This window comes from Mastomys coucha, unplaced genomic scaffold, assembly GCF_008632895.1.
Source record: "Mastomys coucha isolate ucsf_1 unplaced genomic scaffold, UCSF_Mcou_1 pScaffold13, whole genome shotgun sequence".
Lineage (NCBI taxonomy): Eukaryota > Metazoa > Chordata > Mammalia > Rodentia > Muridae > Mastomys > Mastomys coucha.
Genome location: NW_022196895.1, coordinates 84,695,205 through 84,721,157, shown reverse-complemented (window position 1 = coordinate 84,721,157; position 25,953 = coordinate 84,695,205). Strand labels below are relative to the sequence as shown.

Below are 25,953 nucleotides of genomic sequence, written 5' to 3'. Positions count from 1 at the left end.
CTGTCACCCTCTCTGGACTCCTACACATATTCACATGCACAGAGGATCTGTCACCCTCTCTGGACTCCTACACATATTAACATGCACAGAGGATCTGTCACCCTCTCTGGACTCCTACACATATTAACAGAAAGGGGGCAACACTTGAGATGTAAATAAGTAAAACAATTATTTTTTAAAATTAATAAAAATAAATAAAAATAAATACAAGTATATATGTACCATAAAAATTACTTTTTCATAAATCACATAATTAATACTGTAAATTAGGTACCTGTAGGTTGAATTATATTTTAAATCCATTTGTGAAGTTAAATTTTAAACAACGATTATAACCAACTCTTTGACTAATATACCTATATAAAATAATCACTTATTTCTGATTACAAACACCTTGCAGTATGGAGTAATTAATGAGTAAACTTACAGTATATCTTTCTTGGTGTATATAATTAAGAAAAAGTACACTTTTTTAAAGAGACTACAATAAAATTTATACTGAATTTCATAATACTTATAAAAAATTAGCACTTTTAAGACTTATTTAAAAAACAGAACAAAGTTTTAGGGGTAAATGCAGATCATAATCATTGTGTTAAGTATGCACCAGGAGTGGAAATGGTCCAAAGGCAATTATCATAAACTAATAATGAGACATGTACAACAAGGAAATACAATGTATCTAAAAGATTATATACTGAATAACAGTGGCCTTTGTAAGCTTCTATAGCAAGCAATATTTAGCACATAGCTGTGAGAAAGAAAAGGCTTATTAAAAGAAGCAATTAAGATGTACGCTCTATGTAGAGATTGACATTCATAAGAGACAGAAACTGCCAAATAGTCCTTGCTAGAAAGGTTCTTTGAATGAGCAGTCAAAAATAACAAAAAATTCAAAATGCAAAATGCAAAATGAAAGGAAAGAAAAGAAATCAGGAAAAAAAAAAGACACAAAGTAGACAGGTAGAGAAGTGGGAGGAACTAGGGAGAGAGAAACGAGGATGAAAATAACTTGTATAAAATCCTAAAGGATAAAAAAGATTTAAAGGATAAAAAAGATTGAAAGCATAAAAGCAAAACTATATATATATATATATATATATATACATACATACATATATATACATATATATACATACATATATATATACATATATATATATATAAAGAAAAATAGGCTTAGAAGTTCATAACCAACTTCAAATAGTGAACATGCATGAGAATTAATCTGCTGACAAGTCCCATGAAGACGTTTTCAAATTGCAGAGCTATCTTAGATAATTTTGCTATGACTTCCATCAGCTAGGCATAATGCAAGGCTGCCAGTACCCTACAGCAAAGCTGTTCTCTGAAAAATTTGTACAACCATATCTCAGTTCAATTAATTACATTATACTGGATATACTTTGAGCTAAATGATGATTGTGGGAGATAATTAGGCCATACTTCTAATCCACTAGGAGACAAAAGGGCTTACTTAAGAAAATTTGTCCTGTCTAAAAGAAATGCAGAGAAAAGGTAGAGCAAAGACTAAAGGAATGGCCAACTAATGTTTGGCCCAATTTGAGACCCATTCCATGGGCAAGCACCAATCTCTGATACTATTAATGATACTTTATTATGCTTACTGACAGGAGCCTAGCATATCTTCTGAGAGGCTCCATTCAGCACCTAACAGAAACAGATGTGGATCCCTGCAGCCAAATACTGGATGGAGGTAATGGAATCTTTTTTTTTAAAGATTTATTTATTTATTTATTTTATGTATATGAGTACACTGTAGATGTCTTCAGACACACCAGAAGAGGGCACTGGATCCCATTACAGATGGTTGTGAGCCACCATGTGGGTGCTGGGAATTGAATTCAGGACTTCTGGAAGAGCAGTCAGTGCTTGTAATCGCTGAGCCATCGATCCAGCCCAGAGGTCATGGAATCTTAAGGAAGAGTTGGAGGAGAGATTGAAGGCTCTGAAGGGGATAGGAACTCCTCAGAATAGAGAAGACCAACAGCGTAAATTAGCTTTGACCATTGGGGGCTCCCACAGACTGAACCACCAACTAAAGAACAAGCATGGGCTGGACTGAGGCCCCCAGCACTTATGTAGCAGCTGTGCAGCTCAGCCTTCATGTGGTCCCCTAACAACTGGAGCTGTGGGGGTTGAGGGGGAGGAATCTGTCCCTAAAGGTGTTGCCTGACTGTGGAATACATTCACCAATAGGGCTGCCTTGTTTGGCATTAGTGAGAGAAGGTATGGCTAACCCTGCAGAGACCTGTACCAGGATGGGGGTTACCTCCCAGAGGTAACCCCCCCTCTCAGAGGAGAAGGGGAGGGACTCTGGAAGGAAAGGGCTGGGAGGGGAAGTTTGGGAGTGGGGCAGTGATTATAAATAAATAAATAAATAAATAAATAAATAAATAAAATAAGAAAAACAGGAATTAGTGAAGACTGTACTTAAAAACATTGGTTAAGCTGTATACTTTTTATAAATGCACCTTTTTATATAATTAAAAATTAATAGGGGAAAGCAGGACTGAGTATTAAAGGTGAAGGTTGATTCCTTTGTAACAGTAACAAACATCATCACTAATAAAGTGATGTAAAAAAAATAGAGAAAGGATAATTAATATCTGGATGCTAGCAGCTATAGATGCAGTAAACATTTAAGAGATGAAGAATTTTTAGATAATTATTTGAACTAAATTTTTAATTTTTGAAAAATATAACTTACTAAAACAAACACAAAAAACAGTCTAATTATAGATCTACTAAAAACTCAATGCATAACTAATGATCTTCCCAAGTAGAAGATTCCAGCCTGAATGACTTCATAAACAAAATCTATCAATAAGTGAAGAATTAAAGGCATTTCCTTAGAAGCTGGAAACAAGGTTAATGAGTACAGAATCAATAAATAAATATTGCTTCCACAAATCAACAAGAATGAGAAACATCTTAAAAATACATGTAACATCTACATTTTCTCCAAAAGGCAATAATTTCATAGCACAGTATCAAAATTAGGTCTCTAGCAAACAAAAATTTAAAAAATAAATGCAATTCATTGTTATAACAATGTATGTATGTAGATTACTATAAAAAATTAAACTCCACCTAAAAGCAACAAAAGAATACATTTCCTAAGGATATTGTTGAAAGAATCAAACAAATGATTCCATTTGTACATTTTTTTAAAAGTCAGAAAATATTCTGTACACAGATACAAGATAGAATTATAAAACTATCAAGCCATTTTACTGGCTGGTAAAGGGACACAAGCTGATGTTATCACAGAGAAAGGAGCCCCCCCTTGAGGAAATGCCTCTCTGAGATCCATCTGTAAGGCATTTTCTCAATTAGTGATCAAAGGTGGGAGGGCCCATCCTATTGTGGGTGGTGACATCCCTGGGCTGGTAGTCCTGGGTTCCATAAGAAAGCAAGCTGAGCAAACCAGGGGAAGCCAGCCAGTAAGGAACATCCCTCCCTGGCTTCTGCATTAGTTCCTGCTTCCTGACTTGTTTGAGTTCCAGTCCTGACTTCATTTGGTGATGAACAACAGTGTGGAAGTATACACTGAATAAACCCTTTCCTCCCCAACTTACTTCTTGGTCACGATGTTTGTGCAGGAATACAAACCCTGACTAAGACAGCTATCAATATCCTTCAGGAATGTTATCAAAAGAAATGTGATTGACAACATGCCAGAGTTGTCAGCTAGGTTCTATTTCGAAATTTGAGGGCAATCATAAGGGTTTTAGTTATATAACACACCGGGCTTTTGTTTAATTTTGTGTATTTTCTGGATATGTGTTATATTTCATAATTTAAACTTAAACAGGGCTGATAAGATGGTTCAGCACATAAAGGTGCTTGCTATCATGCCTGATGAACATAGTTTAATCCTAGGACTCACATGGAATAAGTAGAGAAAAGACTGCTTGCTCTGAGTTGTCCTCCAGTAGTCTCACAACTGTGCCATAGCACAAACAAACCCACTCCATCCTTTCCCAACACCCAGAAAAGTAAAAATAAAATGTTAGCAGGCTAAATAAAATAAATGAAATAATTCACTTCCATAAAGAAACATAGGATAAGTCTTAGTTTTTCTTCAAAATGTAACATGTATACATGACCTCACATATTTGTTTAAAAAATTAAAACACTGCAACATTATAACATATACTGTACTATAATCTATGTTAAATATAACAATATATACTGCATTTGTTCCTGGCATGGAAATACAAATGACCAATAAACAGTAGCTAGGTTTTAGAGTTGTCATTCTCACTTACCTCCAGGAGACCTGACAAGTACTTCCCACAAATCTCAAGTGGCTTTGAAAGAGGAGAGTGTGCACTCCACCCAGGGAAGGAAGTGAGGTGAGCCATGCCTGCTAAGGTCCGCTCCAATGAAGGTAAGCCATAGAAATGGGGAGCATCTGTGACTCTGAGGCACTGGAGTAGCTTCAGAGACAGCTGTGTTTGGAAAACGGAAAACAGTTCCAAGCATTTTCTATTTGTGGAAAAAGAGCAAAATCACAACAGTCAGTGCTCAGGTACTCTCTTAGCAGCTGAGGGTGTTTCTGATGGTGCAATGCATTAGAAATGTATGAGTTAGAAAAGATGACAAAAATATTTCTTCTCAACATAAGATTTTTCATGAAGAGCATAGAAAGAATATCAACAATGGTAAGTCAAGAAATAAAATAAGCAACAAATACATTGTTACATTGAAAATATATGTAAATAGATAGCACCATTAGCATCCTGTAATGAAGCAGAAAGCTGAAATAAAAAAGTACATATTTCAAGTAGCTTTAGCTTGCATATTTTAAAATTACTTAAGTCACTCATTATTATGAAAGTTTTCCTGTAATTAAAATTCACATTTTTCCCTAAAAATCTAAACATATAAGCAAAACAGTAATAAAAGGAACATTTATTTTACTAAAGAAAAAATTCCTAAAATTAAATACCTAGGCATAGATTCAGATGTTACTCATAAATACCTGAATAAAGCTAGAAATTTTCCATTACTACTGATTATAAGACTCTAAATCTGACAACTTTGACTGCATCATTATTTATTCCATCAGATATGTCTTCTAAAATCATTATTTTACATATTTCCCACTGGCTGATTGTTAAAGTATTTTAGAAACACAAAAAAACTTACACTAACGCCAAAAGTTATTTATATAAGTTTACTTCCTTACAGGTAAACCACAAGCAATCTAATACAATTAAAATGTTCCTACCTTTTTTTTTTTTCAAACATTCAAACCTCCTTCTCTTCCTCCTCCCCTTCCCTCACATAACTACTACTCTGGTACAGATAATTTCCTTGGAGATTAGCAATATAATATCCACTGTTTTTCTCCAACGAGAAACAAGTTTATCACAAGGAATTTTTATTTTACCTTCCTAAGACATGATTATGCTTATTGCAACTTTAAAATTGCTTTACATATTTTCCTTTTTCCTAGTTGCTTTTTATGGCTATAAAGTTTAAACCCAACAGTATAACTAATAACATTAACATGAAGAAAAAAGTAATACAGTGAAAAATGAAGTGTTTTAATAGACACTTCTTTTGTTAAAGACCCATTTACACTTAAACTAATTATTTTCAAATAAGAATTTTTTATTCAATAACAAATTCCTCATAGTGGAGTAAATTCATTCTGGTAGATGTGCTCTTTGCCAATACTTATCTCATTGAAGAAAACACTGGATATTATATTGCTATTCTTGGATAATCATCTGAACTACCCAGAGTGGTGGTTATGTGGGAGGCAAGAGGGGGAGGAAAAGAAGGTTCAACTTAAAAAAAAAAAAAAAAGATAGAAACATTTTAAATTGTATTCGATTGCTTTATGGTAGGACTGTGAACATATATAAATAACTTTTAGCTTTAGTTATATAACTTATATAAATAGTTTTAGCTTTAGTAAGTTCTTTGTGTCACTAATTTTTAAACAAAATAATATTCAGTCTGTACTTGTGACTATGTATCTACTTGCTCCCTTTCTTAAGATGACTAGACCTTTTCCATGCAGTGACTCTGACCCTAAAGATATCTGGGCCTGTGTGGTGTGGCTGCACATTCTTCATGCACCCTTGCTCTGCTTCCTCCAGCTGTCTTTATTGCTGTAATTCCCAGCATAAATGTGTGGCATTGCATTTTAAAGAAATAAATGTATTCTGAAGACTCATTTAGAAAAACAGAAAGAGAAGTACATTTAGGCAAGAGTTCTTGCCTCTGATTAAAAATAGGTAAGAAGTTGAGTAAAAGATACATCAGATTAAAAGATCAAAGGGAAAGGCAGGGAGCTGAGATGATTGCCAATAAATCAGCTACAAAGCAATCAATAAGTGGAAAGAAGAAAGTAAAAAAAAAATCACAAATAGTGTATATTTTAAACAAGAAATTCTGCTACAATCAATGAGTCAAAGAAGTCTCTGGGGAAATCAGAAAGTACTTACAGATCAGCAAATAAGATAATCTACATGGAACAGAATTCTTAGAAATATGTAAACTATAGAAGAGTAAAGAAGAAATAGAAATTTCCACCAAAATTTTAATGACATTCTTCACAGACATAGAAAAAAATCTCCTAAAACTCACATGTAAATAGAGTAAGATGCAGATATTTGCACCCAAGCAATGGGCAGAAGCTGCTGACCCTGGTGGCTGAATTAGGGAAAGCTGGAAGAAGCTGAGGAGGAGGGTGACCTGTAGGAGGACCAGCAGTCTCAATTAACCTGGACCCCGAGATCTCTCAGATACTAGAACACCAACCAGGCAGCATATACCAACTGTTATGAGACCCCCAACACATATACAGAAAAGGACTGTTGGGTCTGGGTTCAGTCAGAGAAGATGCACCTAACCCTCAAGAGACTGGAGGCCCCAGGGAGTTTAGAGGTCTGGTTGGGTTGGGGGATGGGAGGTGGGGACATCCTTGTGAAGACAGGGGGTTAGGGAAGAGGTACAAAAAAAAAAAAAATACTCCAGGGCTGGTGAGATGGCTCAGCGGGGAAGAGCACTGACTGCTCTTCTGAAGGTCCTGAGTTCAAATCCCAGCAACCACATGGTGGCTCACAACCATCCGTAATGAGATCTGATGCCCTCTTCTGGTGTGTCTGAAGCCAGTTACAGTGTGTTTATGTATAATAATAAATAAATCTTTAAAAAAAATACTCCCAAATAACTAAAGCAATCTTTAAATAAAAATTTTAATGGCATAGTTTCTGACTTCCAATTATGCAAAGGACTATGGGAAAAAACAAAAACGATCAATCAAAAAAAATAACATAGTATTGCATAAAAATGGACGTGTGGGCCAATGGAATAGAAGTTGTGGAAAACAACCCCAAACAGCTGTACCAACTTACTCTTGACAAAGGAACCAAAACCTAACTAGGAAGACAGGGCCTTGATACATGCTGGGAACACCAGATTCCACATTATAAGAATGAAATTAGATTCATCTCTCTCACTTTGTACAAAATCAAAATGAATAAAGTATTTTAATTTACAGCTGAAACTTTGAAACTGCTAAAGGAAAACATAGGAGGAACATTTCAACCCTTCTGACTGCAGTGAAATGAATCTGAAAGTCTGCGCAGCGAAAACTGACAAAATGGAACTGATTCTAATTAAAACACTTCTGTATAGAAAACAACAAATATTAGCAATGTATGTGAAGAGACAGCCTGCAGAATGAAAGAAAACTTTCCAAACATTAATTCAGCAGTAGATAATTTCTAGAATATATAAAGCTAAAAAATTAAAAATAAACCAAAAAGACAAATCAATAAATAGATAATTAAAATGAACACACAATTTTCAAATGAAAGTAGTGGTCAATATGATAGACAACATATGATGGCCAACAAAAATGTGAAAAATGTTCAGCATCCTTAGTCACAGAAATTTGAATAAAAATATGTTGAGATTACATCTCATCCCTGTCAGAATGCTGTGATAATGTGGTATATCAAGTACACTCCCAGGAGGAACTGAGAATCAGAGGAGGGGATTAAGTATGACCAACATACAGTGTATGAAGTCTCAAAGAATTAAGAACTTTGCATTTCCCAGATTGCTAAGAATGTTAAACTTTTTAAAGTGTTTCTTCTATTGAGGATTGTCTTTTTAGTTCCGTATTTCATTTTTAAATTGGATTATCTCCCTGATGTTTACTTTTATGAGATCTTTATATCCTAGATATTAACCTTTTGTCAGAGGCATAGCAGGTAAAGATTTTTTTTCCCCATTCTACAGGGTACCCTTTACCTCAACCATGATGTTCTTTAAATCATTTTAGTTTCATGATATCCCATTTACTAATTGATGGTCTCAATGCCTAGACTATAAAGGTCTCGTTGAAAAAGTCTCTTTCTTATGCCACTTAGTATATTCCATACTTTATCAGACTTGGGGTTGTAGGTCTATCGTGGGGTCCTTGATCCATTTTGAGTTGAGTTTTGTGTAGAGTAGCAAATGAAGATCTAGTTTCAATCTTCTACATGTAGAAATCAGTTTGATCAGTAAAATTTGCTAAAGATGCTGTTTTTTTCTTTGATGTGTAATGCTGGCTTCTTTTCAAAAATCAGGTGGCTAGAGGTATGTGTGGATTTATATATAGGTCTTCAATGCTACTCCACTGCTCAGTGACTCTTTTTTTAATCATTTTTATGCTTTTATTAATTTCTTTGAAGAACTGCATTGGAATTTTGATAGGACAACATTGAGTCTGTAGACTGTTTTTGGTAGGATGTCCATTTTCACAATCAAAGAACATGGTAGGTCTTTTCATCTTCTGATATCTTCTTCAATTTCCTTTTTTGTATCTTAAAAGTTTTCATTGTATAAGTGTTTTTACTTCCTTGGGTAGATTTATTCCACAGTAATTTCTTTAAGACTATTGTGAATAGTCTTGTTACTCTGATTTCTTTCTGAATATGTCATTTATATATAGGAAAGCTACTAATTCATTTGTGTTAATTTTGCATCCTGGGCCTGTGCTGAATATAAGTCCTGCTCACCAAGATGGAATCCATACCTAACACCATTATTGGATAGACAGGTCATAAGCTCTGGTGGAGAACCTTTACTATTATTAAGCTAAATGGGCATAATATTAAATTGACTCCCAAAGATCAAAAAATGAATCCAATGTGTCTTACAACCCTCATCTGAGAAACCTCTATTTGTAGTAGTGATTAACCCAGAAATTTACATCCAAGACACAGATACGAGACTGCAGAGTGTGCACCCCAAAAGGGGACACATATATTGCATGACCTCTACCAAGACTTATGGATCATTAACAAAGAGGGTACAGATAGAGTGATAGAACCAGAAATAGTATATGATTACAAGAAACACTGTCTTCTAACATATCCACATATTAACTTACACTGTTCTTACAACAGCATGTCTAAACTTAGGTAAACTCTCTTAGTTAAAGCACATCAAATCCTACCATGGAGAGGGAAGTGGTGCATACAATCCCACCAATAGCCATGGAGACATTAGCCATAGTTAGCTACTGGGAATTAGCAATTTTCTCTAAAAGTGTAGCCCTGGTAACTTGACTGTGCTTCAGTGGAATACATCCAGGAATATTTAGGCAGCACAAACTAGTCTTGAAGAGTTTTCAAAAAGCTAGAGTTCACAAAATTGGAAAGGTAGAGAAAAGGGGGGACTTGAAGAAGGGAAGTAAATGTAATCAAAACATGTCATGAAATCTTCATGAACTAATAAAAGTTTTAAAAATAATAAATACACATAAAAAGGAAATGTCATATAAGTTGGAAAAAAGTGATCACCATTTATAGATGACATAATGTTATGTAGAAACTATTTAAACTAATAAGTACATTTTTTAAAATTATAGAAACCAAGATCAATATGCAACTCTGTTGTTTTGTACAAACTAGAATGAGTTAAAGGGGAAACTGAGCAAAGAGTTATGTTTAATATAAAAAGAAATATATTAGTAATTAATTTAAACAAAAATACACAGACTATATACATATAATAGTCTATATTTAGATAGTGATAGCTGAGCAATATCTGAAGATAATAAAAATCACTGGAATGTGCACTCTATGTTGTTATTGTTATATTATAATTGCTGTGATGCATTTGTCATATGTTTGTTTGCTCTGTGTATGTATGTGAGTGTGTGAGAGTGTGTGTGTGTGTTGTGTATAGGTAACAGCACATGCATATGATAGCACACATGTGTTAGTCAGAGGATAACTTTAACCTTCAGCTCTCTCCTTTGTGTATGCATATGTGTGTGTGAACTGTTGGTGACTATTTTGTGTTTATGTGTGTGCATGGTATGCTGTGTGTGTATTATGTTTGGGTACCAGCACATACATACCATAGCAGATATGTATTGGTCAGAGGGTAACTTTCAGTTCTCTCTTTCTACCATGGGAACCAGGGATCAAAGTCAGGTTGTCTTTGGTTTAGATAGCCAATCACCTTTACCCTAGAAGCCATCTTAAAGACTCAAATACATACTTAAAATGGTTAAATTTATTTTAACTTTTATCCTAATTTTTAATTTTTTAAGAATTCAAAACTATAAATATACATTTGAAAAAAATCACACATAAAAATAATCATAGTTATAAAAATAGGTATAATTATTCTGATAGGTACATAGGAACTTAAGAAAGAATGAGAACTTTAGATAAAAAACTACTATGTGTGTTCACCCATGCATAGAGATGTAGGGTACACATATGCCTTGATATGTAGGTTACACTAAAGCTTGAAATGTAGAATGCACATATAGTCTGACATGTTGGCTGCACACATGCCTTGAGATGTAGGGGGCATACAGAGCTTGAGAAGAAGTTTAGTTTTTAGGGTTTTTTTAGCTATGATTCCTTGCTCACAATACGCTCCGCAAGACAGTAAAAGAAACCAGTATTTTTCTTCCTAAAGGCAAGTGATAGAAATGTGAACCTTCTTCTCCTTTTCCATCTTAGAGATACAAACAAGAAAAATCACTGCTGTTTGAGAAGCTAAAGAAGGCAATTGCCAAGGAGTTTCAGACCAGCCTAGACAGTGGGACCAAGTTTCAAAATCAATGAAGATATTCTCTGACCTATTCTTGCCTGACAAGTAGATCATAGATCACAGGACTCCTCTTTCTAAAGCTTCCAGCCTTCTACCCTGCAAGAAGGAATACTTTATAGAAAGGGTAAGAATATTATAACTCATATGCATTGCTAGGCTTCCTACTTAATCATTAGCAACATGTCTGATTGCTAATGATTAAGTAGGAAGCCTAAAACCAAAAGGACTATGTCTAGAGAACTTTGTGAATAGCTGAACATGAAGGGTGAAACCCCCAGAGAAGGCATGAAAACTACATATTTCACTCCTCCAGTTTTCCTTGAGTACCCTCCATCTATAAGTTTTGTCATAACGTTTTAATAAACCTGCAAATCTAAGTACATTCACAAATACTATTAGCTGTTCATATGAACTAAGTAACCCCTAAAGAAGATGGCTGATATTCTAGGTAATAACTGGTGTGCCAGAACACTGGCAGCACAACTCGAACCTGCCAATGAGCATCAAAAGGTGAAAATAAAGACATTCTTAAAGCTGACTTCAACCTGTGAATTAGATGGTTTTGGATAGTGTGTCATATTAAGCTGAATTAAACAAACCCAACTGTTATTCACTGTTAAAGAGAACTATTTGTTTCTTGGTAAGGTGAAAAGCCACATCTAAGGGTCAAAAGTCCTCTGTGTTGACCATAGTATGAAAAAAGTTCTGTGCTGATCATAGTATGAGAACAGAGGAAAATGTATTATTTTTTTCCTCCAACACATATACATTCATGTCTAGCATATTAAAGAAGATTAAAAAAAAATGACAACCAGGTTCTACTAGAAACACAAACAGATTGAACCTACCTGATGAATAGTTTTTAACCTCTTAATTTTATAGAACTAAGAAGTCAACCTTTGGAAATCAAAGAAAAAGTATGCTTTATATAAACATACTCAAATAGTAAACAGTAACAATGGTACCTGTCAGAGACTGTCATGAAAACCAGCAACAAGGAATTGAGAAGACTAATCAGTTCTTTCTGGAGTTGCTGTCTGACAGCAGTCTGGACGTCATCTGTTTCTTCTCGGGCATGTGACTCTGTCAGAACCAGCAGGTCTAATAGTGGGTTTGGATTCTAAAAACAAACATTTTTAAAATATATTTATTGTCTGATATGAGTTGCTTCCTATAAAAGTTTTTGTTGTTGTATTATTATCTAACTAGTAAAACTGGTTGCCCTGGGCTTTAACTGTAATCATAAAGACATTCTAAATTCAACACAGTCTTAATGTATTATGCCGATAAGAACAAAGTGTATCCAGTACAAAGAACTCAAGGAAACAGGTACAACAAGAAATCTGGAAGGGAAGCACATTCAGCTCCATACTCTTGTTTTTGTCTCTGTCACTAGAAATATAAACAGAATCACATCATGTGTTTTACACAAAGCTGACACCAAGTGAAAGACCCACCACTCAACACTTCCTTACTCTGATTACCATTCTTCTTTACACTTTGTTTTCTTATCTAACTGTTCCTTGTGCATAAGGATTTACATACAATACTATGTATGGCTGCCCAATGATTTATGGTTTCCCTGAGCTGCAATAAAGAGTGTGTACATGTATGATTATGACTCATATAAAAACTGTAAGCCATGAAATTACTAAGACAATACATTGTTATAGTATTAAACCTTTTGATATATTGCCATATTGCCCTTACCCTGCCTCCCCTAAAAATACTGATGTATATGACTAAGTAGTATATAAAAAGTTCTAAAGTATATAATTCAATGTTGAGGGTTATTACTGCTGTAATAGTTGGCAATATGATAGATTAAGAAGTGAATCAAACTTCTACTTCGTAAAATATATCCTGTTTACCAACTAAAAAACTGTGCCTGAAAGTATTTAGGTATTTAAAAGGATTATTTCTAACAATACTAAGAGTAGAAAGCATTATAAGGTGTTAGCAAGCACTGGTAGACATATTGTACATTAATCATCTTGGTGTCAGAGCCTATGCTAAAGAGGGTAAAGACAAGATTCAGTTTAACTTTCTGAGTAACTATAAGATCTCTCTTTTCACATCTGTCTTACAGATAGGATATCAAAAGAGAAAGAGGATAAATCCTACATATGCAGAGCTAGAGGCATCATACTTCAAATCTAATTAACACTCCATTCTTAGCATTGTGTCACATCACTAGTGCTTATAAGAGCATAGAAAGTAATCACATCGAAATGTAGCTACTGCTCTTATAAAAGCCTTCATGTAAAAGAATTCAACTTAAATATGCCTACATTGTACTTAGTTAGTGAAAAAAAATGAAGACAACCGTCAAATCATTTCTATTATAGAGTGTGTTGAGAATACATTAATCAGATATATAAGTCTAAAAACAATTATCAGTGGGAACTTTGGGAAAGAACTGTGGAGGGTTGTCATGGTTTTAATTTATATTACTATGCTTTATATCTAACCAGTACTTTTGCCAAGCATTTTATTTATACTGAGCAAAAAAAAAATACACATGGGACAATCAAAATTCTCTAAAACACAGCTACAAATCCATTTTTCTCCCATGAGTGAAAGACTCAGGACATACACTTATATTGTTATTTTAAAAAACCAACATATTTTCAATAGCATAGAGAGCCCAAAGGGTAAGACAATTGTATGTCAACTGACTCCCATAAGAAGTGAAGGAATGAATACACTATTCACACTAAGATTCTCAAATGTTTATACTTCACAATCAGAAAACAAGTAAAAATTAATTTATACAAGTAAAAATTATACAGAACTGATATATAAGTAAAAATTAAACAGAAGCTACTCATTGCTATATGGCTACTAGGTATTTATCTAAAAGTAAGATTTGTCCAAAGACTCTCAAACCTACTAGCAAGCTGTTTCTGCTGGCTGAGAATTTTCTCCCTTTGAATCTTCAATGCACATGTTGTCATTCAGATCCAGTGAACTATAACAGTATCTTCCAAAGCACAAGACAAGCACAAAAGGGAACCAGGAGGATGGCTGTGTTAATGTGTCCTGATCACAAATATTCAATCTCTCACACCTCAAGCTTTTGTCTTTTCATATCGGTATTCAACCTTCATTTGAAACTATTGGAGTCTTCATTCTGTCACTGCTGACCTCAAAAAAGCCAAATATCTGTACAGTAATGACTCACTTTCTTTTTTCACCACAGTCATTACATCTGTGATTGCAGGCTATGCAATGCATTCAGTAAACTATGGTACCAGGACATGTTATAGGAAAGTCAACAACAACAAAAAAGTAGTTCTACCTAGCCTCCTCAAAAGAAAGAAAAATTACAGTCCTACATTTATAAATTAACATTTAAAAAATCATTCTGATAAAAATCTAAATCAGCTCTTACTAGCTAGTTCTGTATTGATAAAATAGACAAAATAATAAAATAAAATAGATAAAATTAATAAAATATTAAGACACAGAGGAATAAGGTAATATATTCCCCAAAATATGCTCCTTATAATAAATAAAATAGCAATAAAGCCCAAGGCAAAAATTTCAAAGGAGAAAGTTCCTGGTCTACCCTCAGAAAATTAATGGATTTGTCTTTTACATCCTGTTAGTATTCTTTGACCAGATTAAGCATTTATATCAATTAAATAATAAATGATAAACCATAATAAAAGTATATGTAATTCACACCACAGATAAAGGACTAATTTATGAAGAGTTCTTCTATGAATGAGTGGAAGGAAGGAAGGAAGGAAGGAAGGAAGGAAGGAAGGAAGGAAGGAAGAAGGAAGAAAGCCAGCCAATTATGGAACAATTCATAGAACAAAATTTAAAATGCCTCAAGTATATAAACATCTCTAACTCACTAAAAATAATTTATTTACAAAACAACACCAACAAAACAGAACCTCAAAATACACACACACACACACACACACACAACTACAACATAGCACAGCAACAATTCTAGATAATTAGTTTATAAGTATATTTGTACATGAACCCCTGAACACACTTTACAGTGACCATTATTTTATTATTGGTACACAACTTATGAATTTAAAGTTATATGTGGTTTTTGAGTTAATAAATGTTCATGGGCAATATTATTATAGATGCTGGCATTTCATTATGAGTAACACAGCCTAGTTTCACGGGCTTACATTAAAGGAGAAGAAAATAAACACTTAAGTTGTATACAAACATTCCTATCAATTAGAATTTTCAAGTTTTGAGATATAGAACTTAATATTCTTATAAATTTTGCAAATATGTTAAAATATAATAGATAATTGCCTTATTTATAAGGTCTACCATCTTCCATAACAGGTCAGACCTTTTCTAATTCCTGCATACTCATCCTTATTTTTGAAAAGGTTTATCTTTACTACGTTCATAGAAATAAATACACAGATGACCATAACCACGAGGACTATATAGTAAACTAGCTTTTAGTGCTTTTAGCAAGTTTCTTAGAAACATTCAACTAAATATAAGACTTGTAAAGACTGGACAGGTAAATCCTTTAGTAATCCTTTAGTAAAGACTGGGTACCATTCACCCAGCTCTCCATTTCACCTTCAAGCTTCCTTCAGGCTTCATTACTGTGGTAGTTTGAATGAGAATGACCCCCAGAGACTCATTCACATATTTGAATGCTTAGTCGAAAAGGAGTAGCACTACTAATTAGGAAGTGTGACCTTGTTGGGATAGGTGTGGCCTTATAGCAAGTATGTCTCTGGAAATGGCCTTTGAGGTGTCAAAAACCCAAGCCAGGCCCGGTCAATCCTACTGCCTTCAGAACTAGACTACTTCTCCAGCTCTATGATGTCTATCTGTATGTTGCCATGCTCCTATCATGCCTAAACTGTAAACAAACCCAAGTTAAATGCTCTCCTTTATCACAGTGTGTCTTCACAGCAATAGAATACTGACTAAGTCAATTACCTACCTCTTGATTTTTCCCTTTACCCTTCACAACCTGAAAGCAACAATATTGCTGAAGACACTAAATACTAATGTCATAGAACATGGAAAAATAGTGTTCAGCTCACCTAGAAGCTTCACCACTACTAACTAGCATTCATAGTTCTGGAAGGTGCTAATAAAATATAATTATCAATCTAAGTCAGCTATGATTTCTCCAGGTTACAATGGTCACCTGCCTATAACATATACCCACTGGTACTGAAAGACCCCCAGAACTGGGGAGATCCTTACTCAAGTCTTGGGATGACGCGACCATCAAATAACTCACGAGAGACTGACCTTGCTGCAATCACATGAGGTTTAGTACCAGGGTCGATCTCGTGACCTTGCCGGCCAGAGGAGTTCAATGCAGAACACAAGAAGTGTTGGGTATTTAAAAGGAAAAACCCACAAGCTGGGGGCGGGGAGAGGGTTACCAAGGAAACAGTAGAAAATTTCAGAGGGACCCAACCCAAGGTATTCAGTTAGGGAGGGGAACATATTCATTCTAGGAATGTAATCTTCATCTACTGGTCGACAGGGTGGAGAGTCTCATAAACCAGTAGACCTTCATTCCTAGTTCCGCACTCATTGTGGATCAGCCAGGAGGGGCAGGTATTGGGAAACAGTGCCTTGAGGCTCTGAGTTAGCCAAATTCCTGTAACTAGCTACTCCACCTTTTTTGGCTTGTGGCAGAGATTTTCCATGCCCCCTTTTAAGTAAAGGTTACACATTATACATACATTTCTATTAAATGCCCTCATTTTTAATTCTAAGATTCTCCAGCCTTTCATAAATGTTATAGGAACATTCACCCACTTTTTTAAAAACTGGATTATAGGCTTGCTTCATGAAACTGAATCCATACATGACACTAGATTAGTCATAGGCCCTATGGGAAACCCTATGATTACTATTATTTTGATCAATGCACAAAGCAATAAAATGACTCCTAATGACATACTGCTATGCTCACAGATCATTGTACTGCTCAACTCTCATCAGAGAAGCTTCTTTAAGTAGATGGTGATAAACATCAAGACCCAGAACTGGACAATGCACACACAGAAAGTAAGAGAATTTGGAGAAAACAGCTCTTAAATGGAATGCTGTATCACACCCTTCCCCCTCAAGGCTCAGTTGTAAAAGCCTGAAAAGGTAGAAGGCTTTAAGAAAAGAATGTTTTCTAGACAACATAGTTGATGTATTTATGAGCCCAAAAAGACTATAGCAGCACTCTTAAGACCTGTACAAATACAAGATAAGCAATATCTCAGGAACAAGGAGAAGTAGGCACAGAGTCCCACCCCTATCCAGAAACTATCTGCAATTGTTAGCTGCTGGAAGAAGAGAAATTAGTTTTTTTCAATGGGAAGACAATGGGTGTATCAACCACAGTTCAGACCACCCCCCTTGCTCAAGGATACTGGCCAACACAAATAGTACTCCATGTGGTTGGTGTATATATGTGTGTGTTGTGTGTGTTTGTGTGTGTGTGCGCGCGCACATGTACATAGGTGGGTGAGCACGCCTGTACACACACTTGTGTATAGCATGCACATGCTTGAATTTTATTTTGCTGCTTTGTTTGGGTATAAGTGTTTTTTAAGAGAAAGAAAGTCTATGACATTGGGTGGATAAGAAAACGTAGATAGATCTGGGGGTTCTAAGGGGGGGAATATGATACAAGCATTGTATGAAATTCTCTAAAATATCTATTTTTTTTAAACTCACTAACAATAAAAAATTTAAATAAAGCAAAAGCTCACAAAAAAAAAAACTGGATTAAACAAGAAGATTAATGGTCCTAGGCACTATATGGAAGGAACATTAAATATACAGAATCAATCATGTCAAGAAGTCCACACTACAATAAGTACTCACCACAATACTCATTCAAAGTAAGAATTATTTTACTTATCATATGCTACATATGCATTATCCCTTCCAATATACGTGAGTTTTCAAAGTAGATTCCTTCCAAAACCAAAAATTTGAATTCTTTTTATATACTTACATGCCTAAGAAGTAATTCCAGAATCCAGTTTAAAAGTTCTATTGATGGGTTTTTCCTTTGTTCCTTTATTAACTTATTCAAAAAATGTATGATATCTATTAGCAGTTTCTCATCTTCAGTGCAAGCAGGAAGAACTTGTAAAAACCTATATTTTAGAAAAAGACAGTAATCATGGCTCTTCAAAGTGTAAACATCATCACTGTTCATCAAATATGTACAGTCAACACAAGCAAACTATTTTCTAAGATAAGAGTCTAGATGCTATGAGATGCACAGATGAAGGGAACAGGGCATTTGCCTCCCATAACCCCCAGTATATTGGAGAAATTATGTGATGGTGAAGGAGAATGAAGTGACAACTAAGTTACCAAGAAAAAAATACAAAAAGTCTGCACTTGCCTACCATGTACAGAGCTCTAGGTTTACCCAAAATAAAACAAGAAACTTCAGAAAATAATGATAAAGGGGATGCCAGAGCCAAAAACATTCCCTCTACCTGTCTATTTTCAAGCTGGCAGTATCAGGCTTCACTAATATGAATTGTGACTTCAAATCCAAATCTGACAAATTAAGAAAATCGGGGTGCAAAAATAAGGAAGGGAGGGAGGTGGGATATAGGGAGGAAAGAAGGGAGAAAGGGAGGGAAGGAGGGAGGAACAAACGAACGAAGGAATGAAGGAACGAAGGAACTGAGGAACGAAGGAAGAAAGGACACACCAATCTTGCAAAGAAGTTAACTAGATTTTGCAACAGGCTGAAAGAGCCTTAGGAAGAATCACTTCTTCAGTTCAGAATTACAGAAGCCAAAGCAACTAAGATTTTTAACCAAACATTGGTGTAAAGGAGCTAAAAGTTGTAAGACAAGGAAATTTCTGTGGGGGCAAGGGATCTGGAAAAATCATTTTTTAAAGGCAATTGGGAAGAGAGATGAGATACAACATTGGAAATGGTTTATTTAAAACACCCAAAGAAGCTTTATCAAACTGTTACTGGAGTTAGCAGTAACAAGAACTGGGTCACACATCATCCACTACCCACTGGCCTTTTACCAGTTTTACAAACATTTCTAAAACCTCAATACCTTAAGTTTTAAAATGAGAAAATTCAGATAAAGATATGGCTCAACAGTTTTTTGGCTCCTAAACAAAAATTTGCAGTTGCAGTTATTCAAGTCCTTTCTAAAGCACAGCATTGTATTTACATATAACTTATGCATATCCTCTCACAAGGATTAAATTGCCACATTACTCTGACTACCCAATTCAATGTAAATATTATCACATAGTTGTTATACTGTATTGTTTAGGAAACAATGACATGAAAAAACATCTTTTCATCACAGGTGCTTCTTTTGGGGGAATTGGTTATATATATGTATATGTACATATATATATGTATAGACACATAGTGCACATATCTATGTATATATATACATATGCGCACTATGTGTGTGCAGATGCCTAAAGAGGATTGATGAGGGAATGGAATCTCCAGAAATGAAATTTTAGGCAATTTTGAGCCACCCAATGTGGGTGCTGGGAAATAAAGAGGGTTATTTGCAAGAGAAGCACTGAACCATCTGACCAGCCAATCTTGTTTTTATTACTTTCAATCTACAGTTGGTTTAATGCCTAGATGTAGCAGTTGCATACCTATGGAACACACATACACAATTCTGTCCTTGTATGTGGAAAATGTCATCCTAAAAAATGTGACTCTCACACAGTTTCTGCTACTACTCAGTTTGAACTCCCCTGGAGGCTTCCGTTGATACAAACTTATTAGACAGCCTTTGCTTACATGTGCGATAGCATGCAATTACAGTTTTAATGTGCAAAAGAAAACCTACTATATATAATTACATCAAGATATATTAACGGCTTTTGCTCTTTAATTTTTTGACAAATAGAATATATCAAGATAATTGAAACTACAAAATTTGCACATGCTTTAGTTGGCATATATAAAGGAGTAGCCTGATAAAACAGAGAACTAATATGCTGTGTTTGCCAATTTACATAGTATAATATCCTCACTGTAGCCTATTTCTAGCTACAATTTACTAGGGAGCTATGAAAAATTATACCAGTAGCACAGAATACAACAGTGTTTCCATAAAAGATCCATTATAAATAAACACAAGACCACAGACAATAGTAAAATGTAAAGCAATTTAAAAGTGACAGTTTTCATGTTTCCTGCTTTACTTTTCATATAATTTAATTCATAAATTAACAATATATAAAATTATACTGCATAATAATTTTATATAATTAATTGGAAAAATCCATTATTCATGACAGCACCATCTCACAAGCTGGCTCAGCACCCCACTGGAGAGGCTTCCTTCTACTACAACTCTTAACAATAAACTAAAGAATTTCAAATTCACAAACTCATATGACCTAACATTTTGAAAATTATATGCTCTGCCTATTCAGAAAGTTACACAATTACACTACTCATAGGAAAAATAAAATGAAAAATTCCTTGCAGGGAGAGCTTCTCAGTCTTGCTTCAAATGGCACCATCTGTTACCAGTTCAATATCTGAAATTTACAAGGTAGAATCTTTCCAATAACTATCAAAAGATAGCCACATGGCCATTAACTTCATGAAATTTGAACAGAATGAAAACTGAAATCATTTATTTGAGGAGAAAATATAGGCAAACTAAAAGAGCCAGTAGCAGGTGTACCAACCAAACCTATTTGTCAGCCTACTATGGCTCCATTCATTTAAAATATGGATAAAAATAAGCATTCAGGATGCTTCAGCCATGTTGTACCCTTATTATAAAAAAAGTTTCTTCAGAAATGCTCGAACTGAGGTCAAGTTCTTTCTTTTATTATTATTTTTCACACATAGCAGACTATCCTGAGGTCTAAAGCATTTCTCTCATGATAGCAACTGTACAAGTATATACTCTTCTCTACAAAAGTTTGAAGATGATCCTAAACAAATTCAAACTGGCAGCCTTAAGTGTACACTCACCTGTTCAGCACAGTGTGCCAGGCCAAGGATTTTAAAGTAACTCCACATGGACCAATATCATCCTTCAAAGACAGTTTGTCATTCAAAAGATAAAAACTCATCCTGGTAATAGCAGCCCTCACATCCCTGTGGCCTCCAGCCTGAACGATGGACTGAAGGCAGTCCTTCAGCCCACTATCTGTGTATGTGATCTTCAGTGTCAGAATATCTTCTGTGGACAGCTGCAGTGTATCTACAAATCTAAGCATAAAAAGAAAAAAAGATAAACCCACACTTATTTCTATCATAAGCCTCTTAAAAATTCTGTTTGGCTTCATGTGCTTTTCAATAAAAATTAACTTATAGTTAAAGAATACCAACATATCAATAGCATAGTTTTACATTAGCACCCCAACTGTAGATACCAACTTTCCCTTCTTATCAATGACACACTAATATATTATTACTCACGGGAGCCAATTAGCACATCTAGAAGTAAGAATATGCTTGGGTACACATTGAGCTTTACTCTTTCCAAGTGATTTACAACTATTAACTGATAAACACTAACAGTTTCCAAGACAGCATAGAATACAACTTCTTTTTAAGTTTAAATAGCTTTTATGTTAATTTTTAATAAAGACATACCTAGTTAATGTAATCTTTAATTAGAATGAGTTGATAATATCGCGTTAAACAACCTTTTAACCCCCAGCAGTGGTGGCGCACGCCTTTTATCTCAGCACTTGGGAGGCAGAGGCAGGTGGATTTTTGAGTTCAAGGCCAGCCTGGTCTACAGAGTAAGTTCCAGGACAGCCAGGGCTATACAGAGAAACCCTGTCTCGAAAAAAACATAACAAAAAACAAACAAAACAAAAAAACCTTTTAACCTAAAGAACTTCTAAAGGCCAATTAAATCCATGAAATTTATCTGTGATTTTATCTTAGTACAACTACTTACTCTTGAATTTTAGCTTCAGAGGTCATTTGTTTCAATAAATTATCACTCCCATGATACCATGCCAGGTTCCAAGCTATTCTCAGCATATCTGACACAGGCTTCAGGGCCAAACATTCAGTAGATAATGGCAAAACTATTGAGTAAGGACTCACAGCATGGTGGCCAATCACATGAACTGGTAGATGATATCTAAAGAAAATGAATTTAAATAGTCACAAACTTTAAATTAGTAAAAAGAATTCAAATAATGAATCAGAAGTATAAGCTAGTTTTGTGACTTCTCTACTTAACAATGTTAAAATTATCACATTTTATGTAATATTTTAATTACTCTGTCACTCTCCTCCACATTCCAAAATACTATACTACTCTTTCCTATTAATAGCTACATTCACTATATTAGGGTTGTTGCAGGAGATAGCCAGTGCTCCTTGAAATCAGGAACATGATTATAGTATAGTGAGCATTAAAGGTGGTTGACTAAAACAAGAATGCTGACTTTTTTTGACAAACACTGTTTGAAACCACCATTTCTCTACTCATGTTGAGTATTGCAAAGGCATCCGCTGTACAGATAGACATAATGAGGCTCTCAAGGAAGCTACAGAATTACCTATGGTCAAAGCTACGAAGGGACTGCACTCCATGCAGTTTTCCTTTAACAATGTGATCAATAAACTCAAAACTCCACAAGTATCTCTAGATACACAAAGAAACTCAATAGTGATGTCTCTTAAATGAACCCAAGATAATTTACAGTGGTGGTTAGCAAAACAGTCCCAGCTCATATGCTACAAATTAAGTATAATTTTAGTAATATAACATATTCCAAAAGGCTTGGGCTATAATTCAGTGATCAAATTCTAGATTCTAGTCCAGGATTAAGGAAGCGTGAGCTCATTAAGAAAAAAAAAATCTAAACCCACAAATCTCTAATTTACATATTAATGACCAATGTTTTGCCATTAATTTATTTGTTTACTCACCTTACATCCTAATGGAAACACCACCCTCTCCTCCCAGGTCCTTCCTCACAAGGCTTCTCTCTGCATATCCCTACCCTTCATTCGTGACTAATGTTACACAAGTAATTATAGCATTTAGTTTATAAGAACACATGCTTTCAATCCCACTAAAATCAGGGACTAGACAAGGCTGCCCACTCTCTCCCTAACAATTCAATATACAACTCAAAGTGTTAGCTCGAGCAATTAGACAACAAAAGGAGATCAAAGAGATACAAATTGGAAAGAAGTCAAAATATCACTATTTACAGATAATATGATAGTATACTTATGTGACTCCAAAAATTCCATCAGAGAACTCCTTAACCTGATAAACAACTTCAGCAAAGTACGTGAATATAAAATTAACTCTAACAAATCAGTGGATTTCCTCTACACAAAGGATAAGAAGGCTGAGAAAGAAATTAGGGAAACAACACCCTTTACAATAGTCAAAAGTAATAGAAAATACCTTGGTGTAACTCTAACCAAGCAAGTGAAAGATCTGTATGACAAGAACTTCAAGACTCTGAAGAATGAAATAGAAGATCTCAAAAGATGGAAAGATCTCCCACGCTCATGGATTGGCAGGATTAATATAGTAAAAATGGCCATCTGGCCAAAAGCAATCTACAGATTCAATGAAATCCCATCAAAATTCCAAATCAATTCTTCACAGAATTGGAAAGAGCAATTTGCAAATTCATCTGGAAAAACAAAAAACCTAGGATAGTGAAAAATATTTTCAACAATAAAAGGACTTCTGGTGAAATCACCATCCCTGAGGGCTCAAGCTGTACTACAGAGCAATTGTGATAAGAACTGCATGGTATTGGTACAGTGACAGGCAGGTAGATCAATGGAACAGAACTGAAGACCCAGAAATGAACCCACACACCTATGGTCATTTGATCTTCGACAAAGGAGCTAAAACCATAAAGTAGAAAAAAGACAGCATTTTCAACAAAAGGTGCTGGCTCAACTGGTGGTTATCATGTAGAAGAATGCAAATTGATCCATTCCTATCTCCTAGTACAAAGTTCAAGTCCAAGTGGATCAAGGACAATCACATAAAACCAGATACACTGAAACTAATAGAAAAGAAAGTGGGGAAGAGCCTTGAGTACATAGACACAGGGGAAAATTTCCTGAACAGAACACCAATAGCTTATGCTCTAATATCAAGAATTGACAAATGGGACCTCATAAAGTTGAAAAGCTTCTGTAAGGCAAAAGACACTGTCAATAGGACAAAATGGCAACCAACAAAAATTGGGAAAAGATCTTTACCAATCCTATATCTGATAGAGGGCTAAAATCTAATTTATACAAAGAACTCAAGAAGATAGACTCCAGAGAACCAAATAACCCTATTAAAAAATGGGGTACAGAGATAAACAAAGAATTCTCAACTGATGAATACCGAATGGCAGAGAAGCACCTAAAGAAATGATCAACATCCTTAGTCATCAGAGAAATGCAAATCAAAACAACCCTGAGAGTCCACCTCACACCAGTCAGAATGGCTTGGATAAAAAACTCAGATGAGAGCAGGTGCTAGAGAGGTTGTAGAGAAAGAGGAACACTCCTTCATTGCTGGTGGAATTGCAAGCTGGTAAAGCACTCTGGAAATCAGTTTGGTGGATCCTCCGGAAATTGGACATAATTCTACCAGAGGATCCAGCTATACCACTTCTGGACATATACCCAGAAGATACTCCAACATGTAATAAGGGCACATGCTCCACCATGTTGATAGCAGCCTTATTTATAATAGCCAGAAACTGGAAACAACCCAGATGTCCTTCAACAGAGGAATTAGTACAGAAATTGTGGTACATCTACACAATGGAGTACTACTCAGCTATTAAAAACAATGAATTTATGAAATTCTTGGGGAAATGGATGGATCTGGAGAATAACATCCTGAGTGAGGTAATCCAATCACAAAAGAACATACATGGTATGCACTTTCTGATAAGTGGTTATTAGCCTAGAAGTTCAGAATACTCAAAGTACAATCTACAAACTACAAGAAACTCAAGAAGAAGGAAGACCAAAATGTGGACACTTCATTCCTTCTTAAAAGGGGGAACAAAATACCCATGGAAGGAGTTGCAGAGACTAACTATGGAGCAGAAACTGAAAGAATGACCATTCAGAGACTGCCCCATCTGGGCATCTTACCCATATACAGTCACCAAACTCAGACACTATTGTGAATGCCAACAAGTGTTTGCTGACAGAAGTCTGATATAGCTGTCTCCTGAGAGGCTCTGCCAGTGCCTAACAAATACAGAGGTGGAGGCTCGCAGCCCACCACTGGACTGAGCACAGGGTCCCCAATGGAGGAGCTAGAGAAAGGACCCAAGGAGCTAAAGGGGTTTGCTACCCCATAGGAGGAACAACAATATGAACTAACTAGTACCCCCAGAGCTCCCAAGGACTAAACTACCAACCAAAGACTACACATGCTGGGACTCATGGCTCCAGCTGCATATGTAGCAGAGGATGGCAGTGGGAGGAGAGGCTCTTTGTCCTGTGAATGATCTATGGCCCAGTGTAGGAGAATGTCAGAGCCAGGAAGCAGGTAGGTTGGGGAGCAGAGGAAGGGGAGTAGCAATAGGGATTTTCAAAAGGGAAAAGAGGAAAGGGGATAACATTTGAAATATAAATAAGTAAAATATCTAATAAAAAACATATTTTTTGACTTCCTACACACCAATGAAGGAAAGACAATGCTATACTTTCATATTCAAATCAAATTATAATTTAATATGTAAAAGTACTTTTAACAGCTTTTAATATTTTAATAGTAACTTAAACATTCTAATAGCAATTTTCCACTGAAAACACCAAGTTGGGGGTAGGGAGCAGTCTCACTGGTTCAGAGCACTTGCCAATCTTGCAGAAAACTA

At 35.2% G+C, this 25,953-nt stretch overlaps 1 protein-coding gene across 7 annotated transcripts in view; it reads right to left on the bottom strand.

Annotated features, from left to right (window-relative positions):
* Rttn (rotatin) overlaps positions 1-25,953 on the bottom strand; it is a 186,230-nt gene that overhangs the window by 82,447 nt on the left and 77,830 nt on the right. For all 7 annotated transcript variants that reach the window (XM_031366214.1, XM_031366216.1, XM_031366219.1 and 4 more), the window contains 5 exons: positions 22,032-22,220; positions 21,092-21,331; positions 18,098-18,242; positions 12,078-12,232; positions 4,296-4,515 (listed from right to left, as the gene is read on the bottom strand). In XM_031366214.1, coding sequence (XP_031222074.1) covers positions 4,296-4,515; positions 12,078-12,232; positions 18,098-18,242; positions 21,092-21,331; positions 22,032-22,220 — 949 coding nt within the window. The remainder of the gene's footprint in view (positions 1-4,295; positions 4,516-12,077; positions 12,233-18,097; positions 18,243-21,091; positions 21,332-22,031; positions 22,221-25,953) is intronic.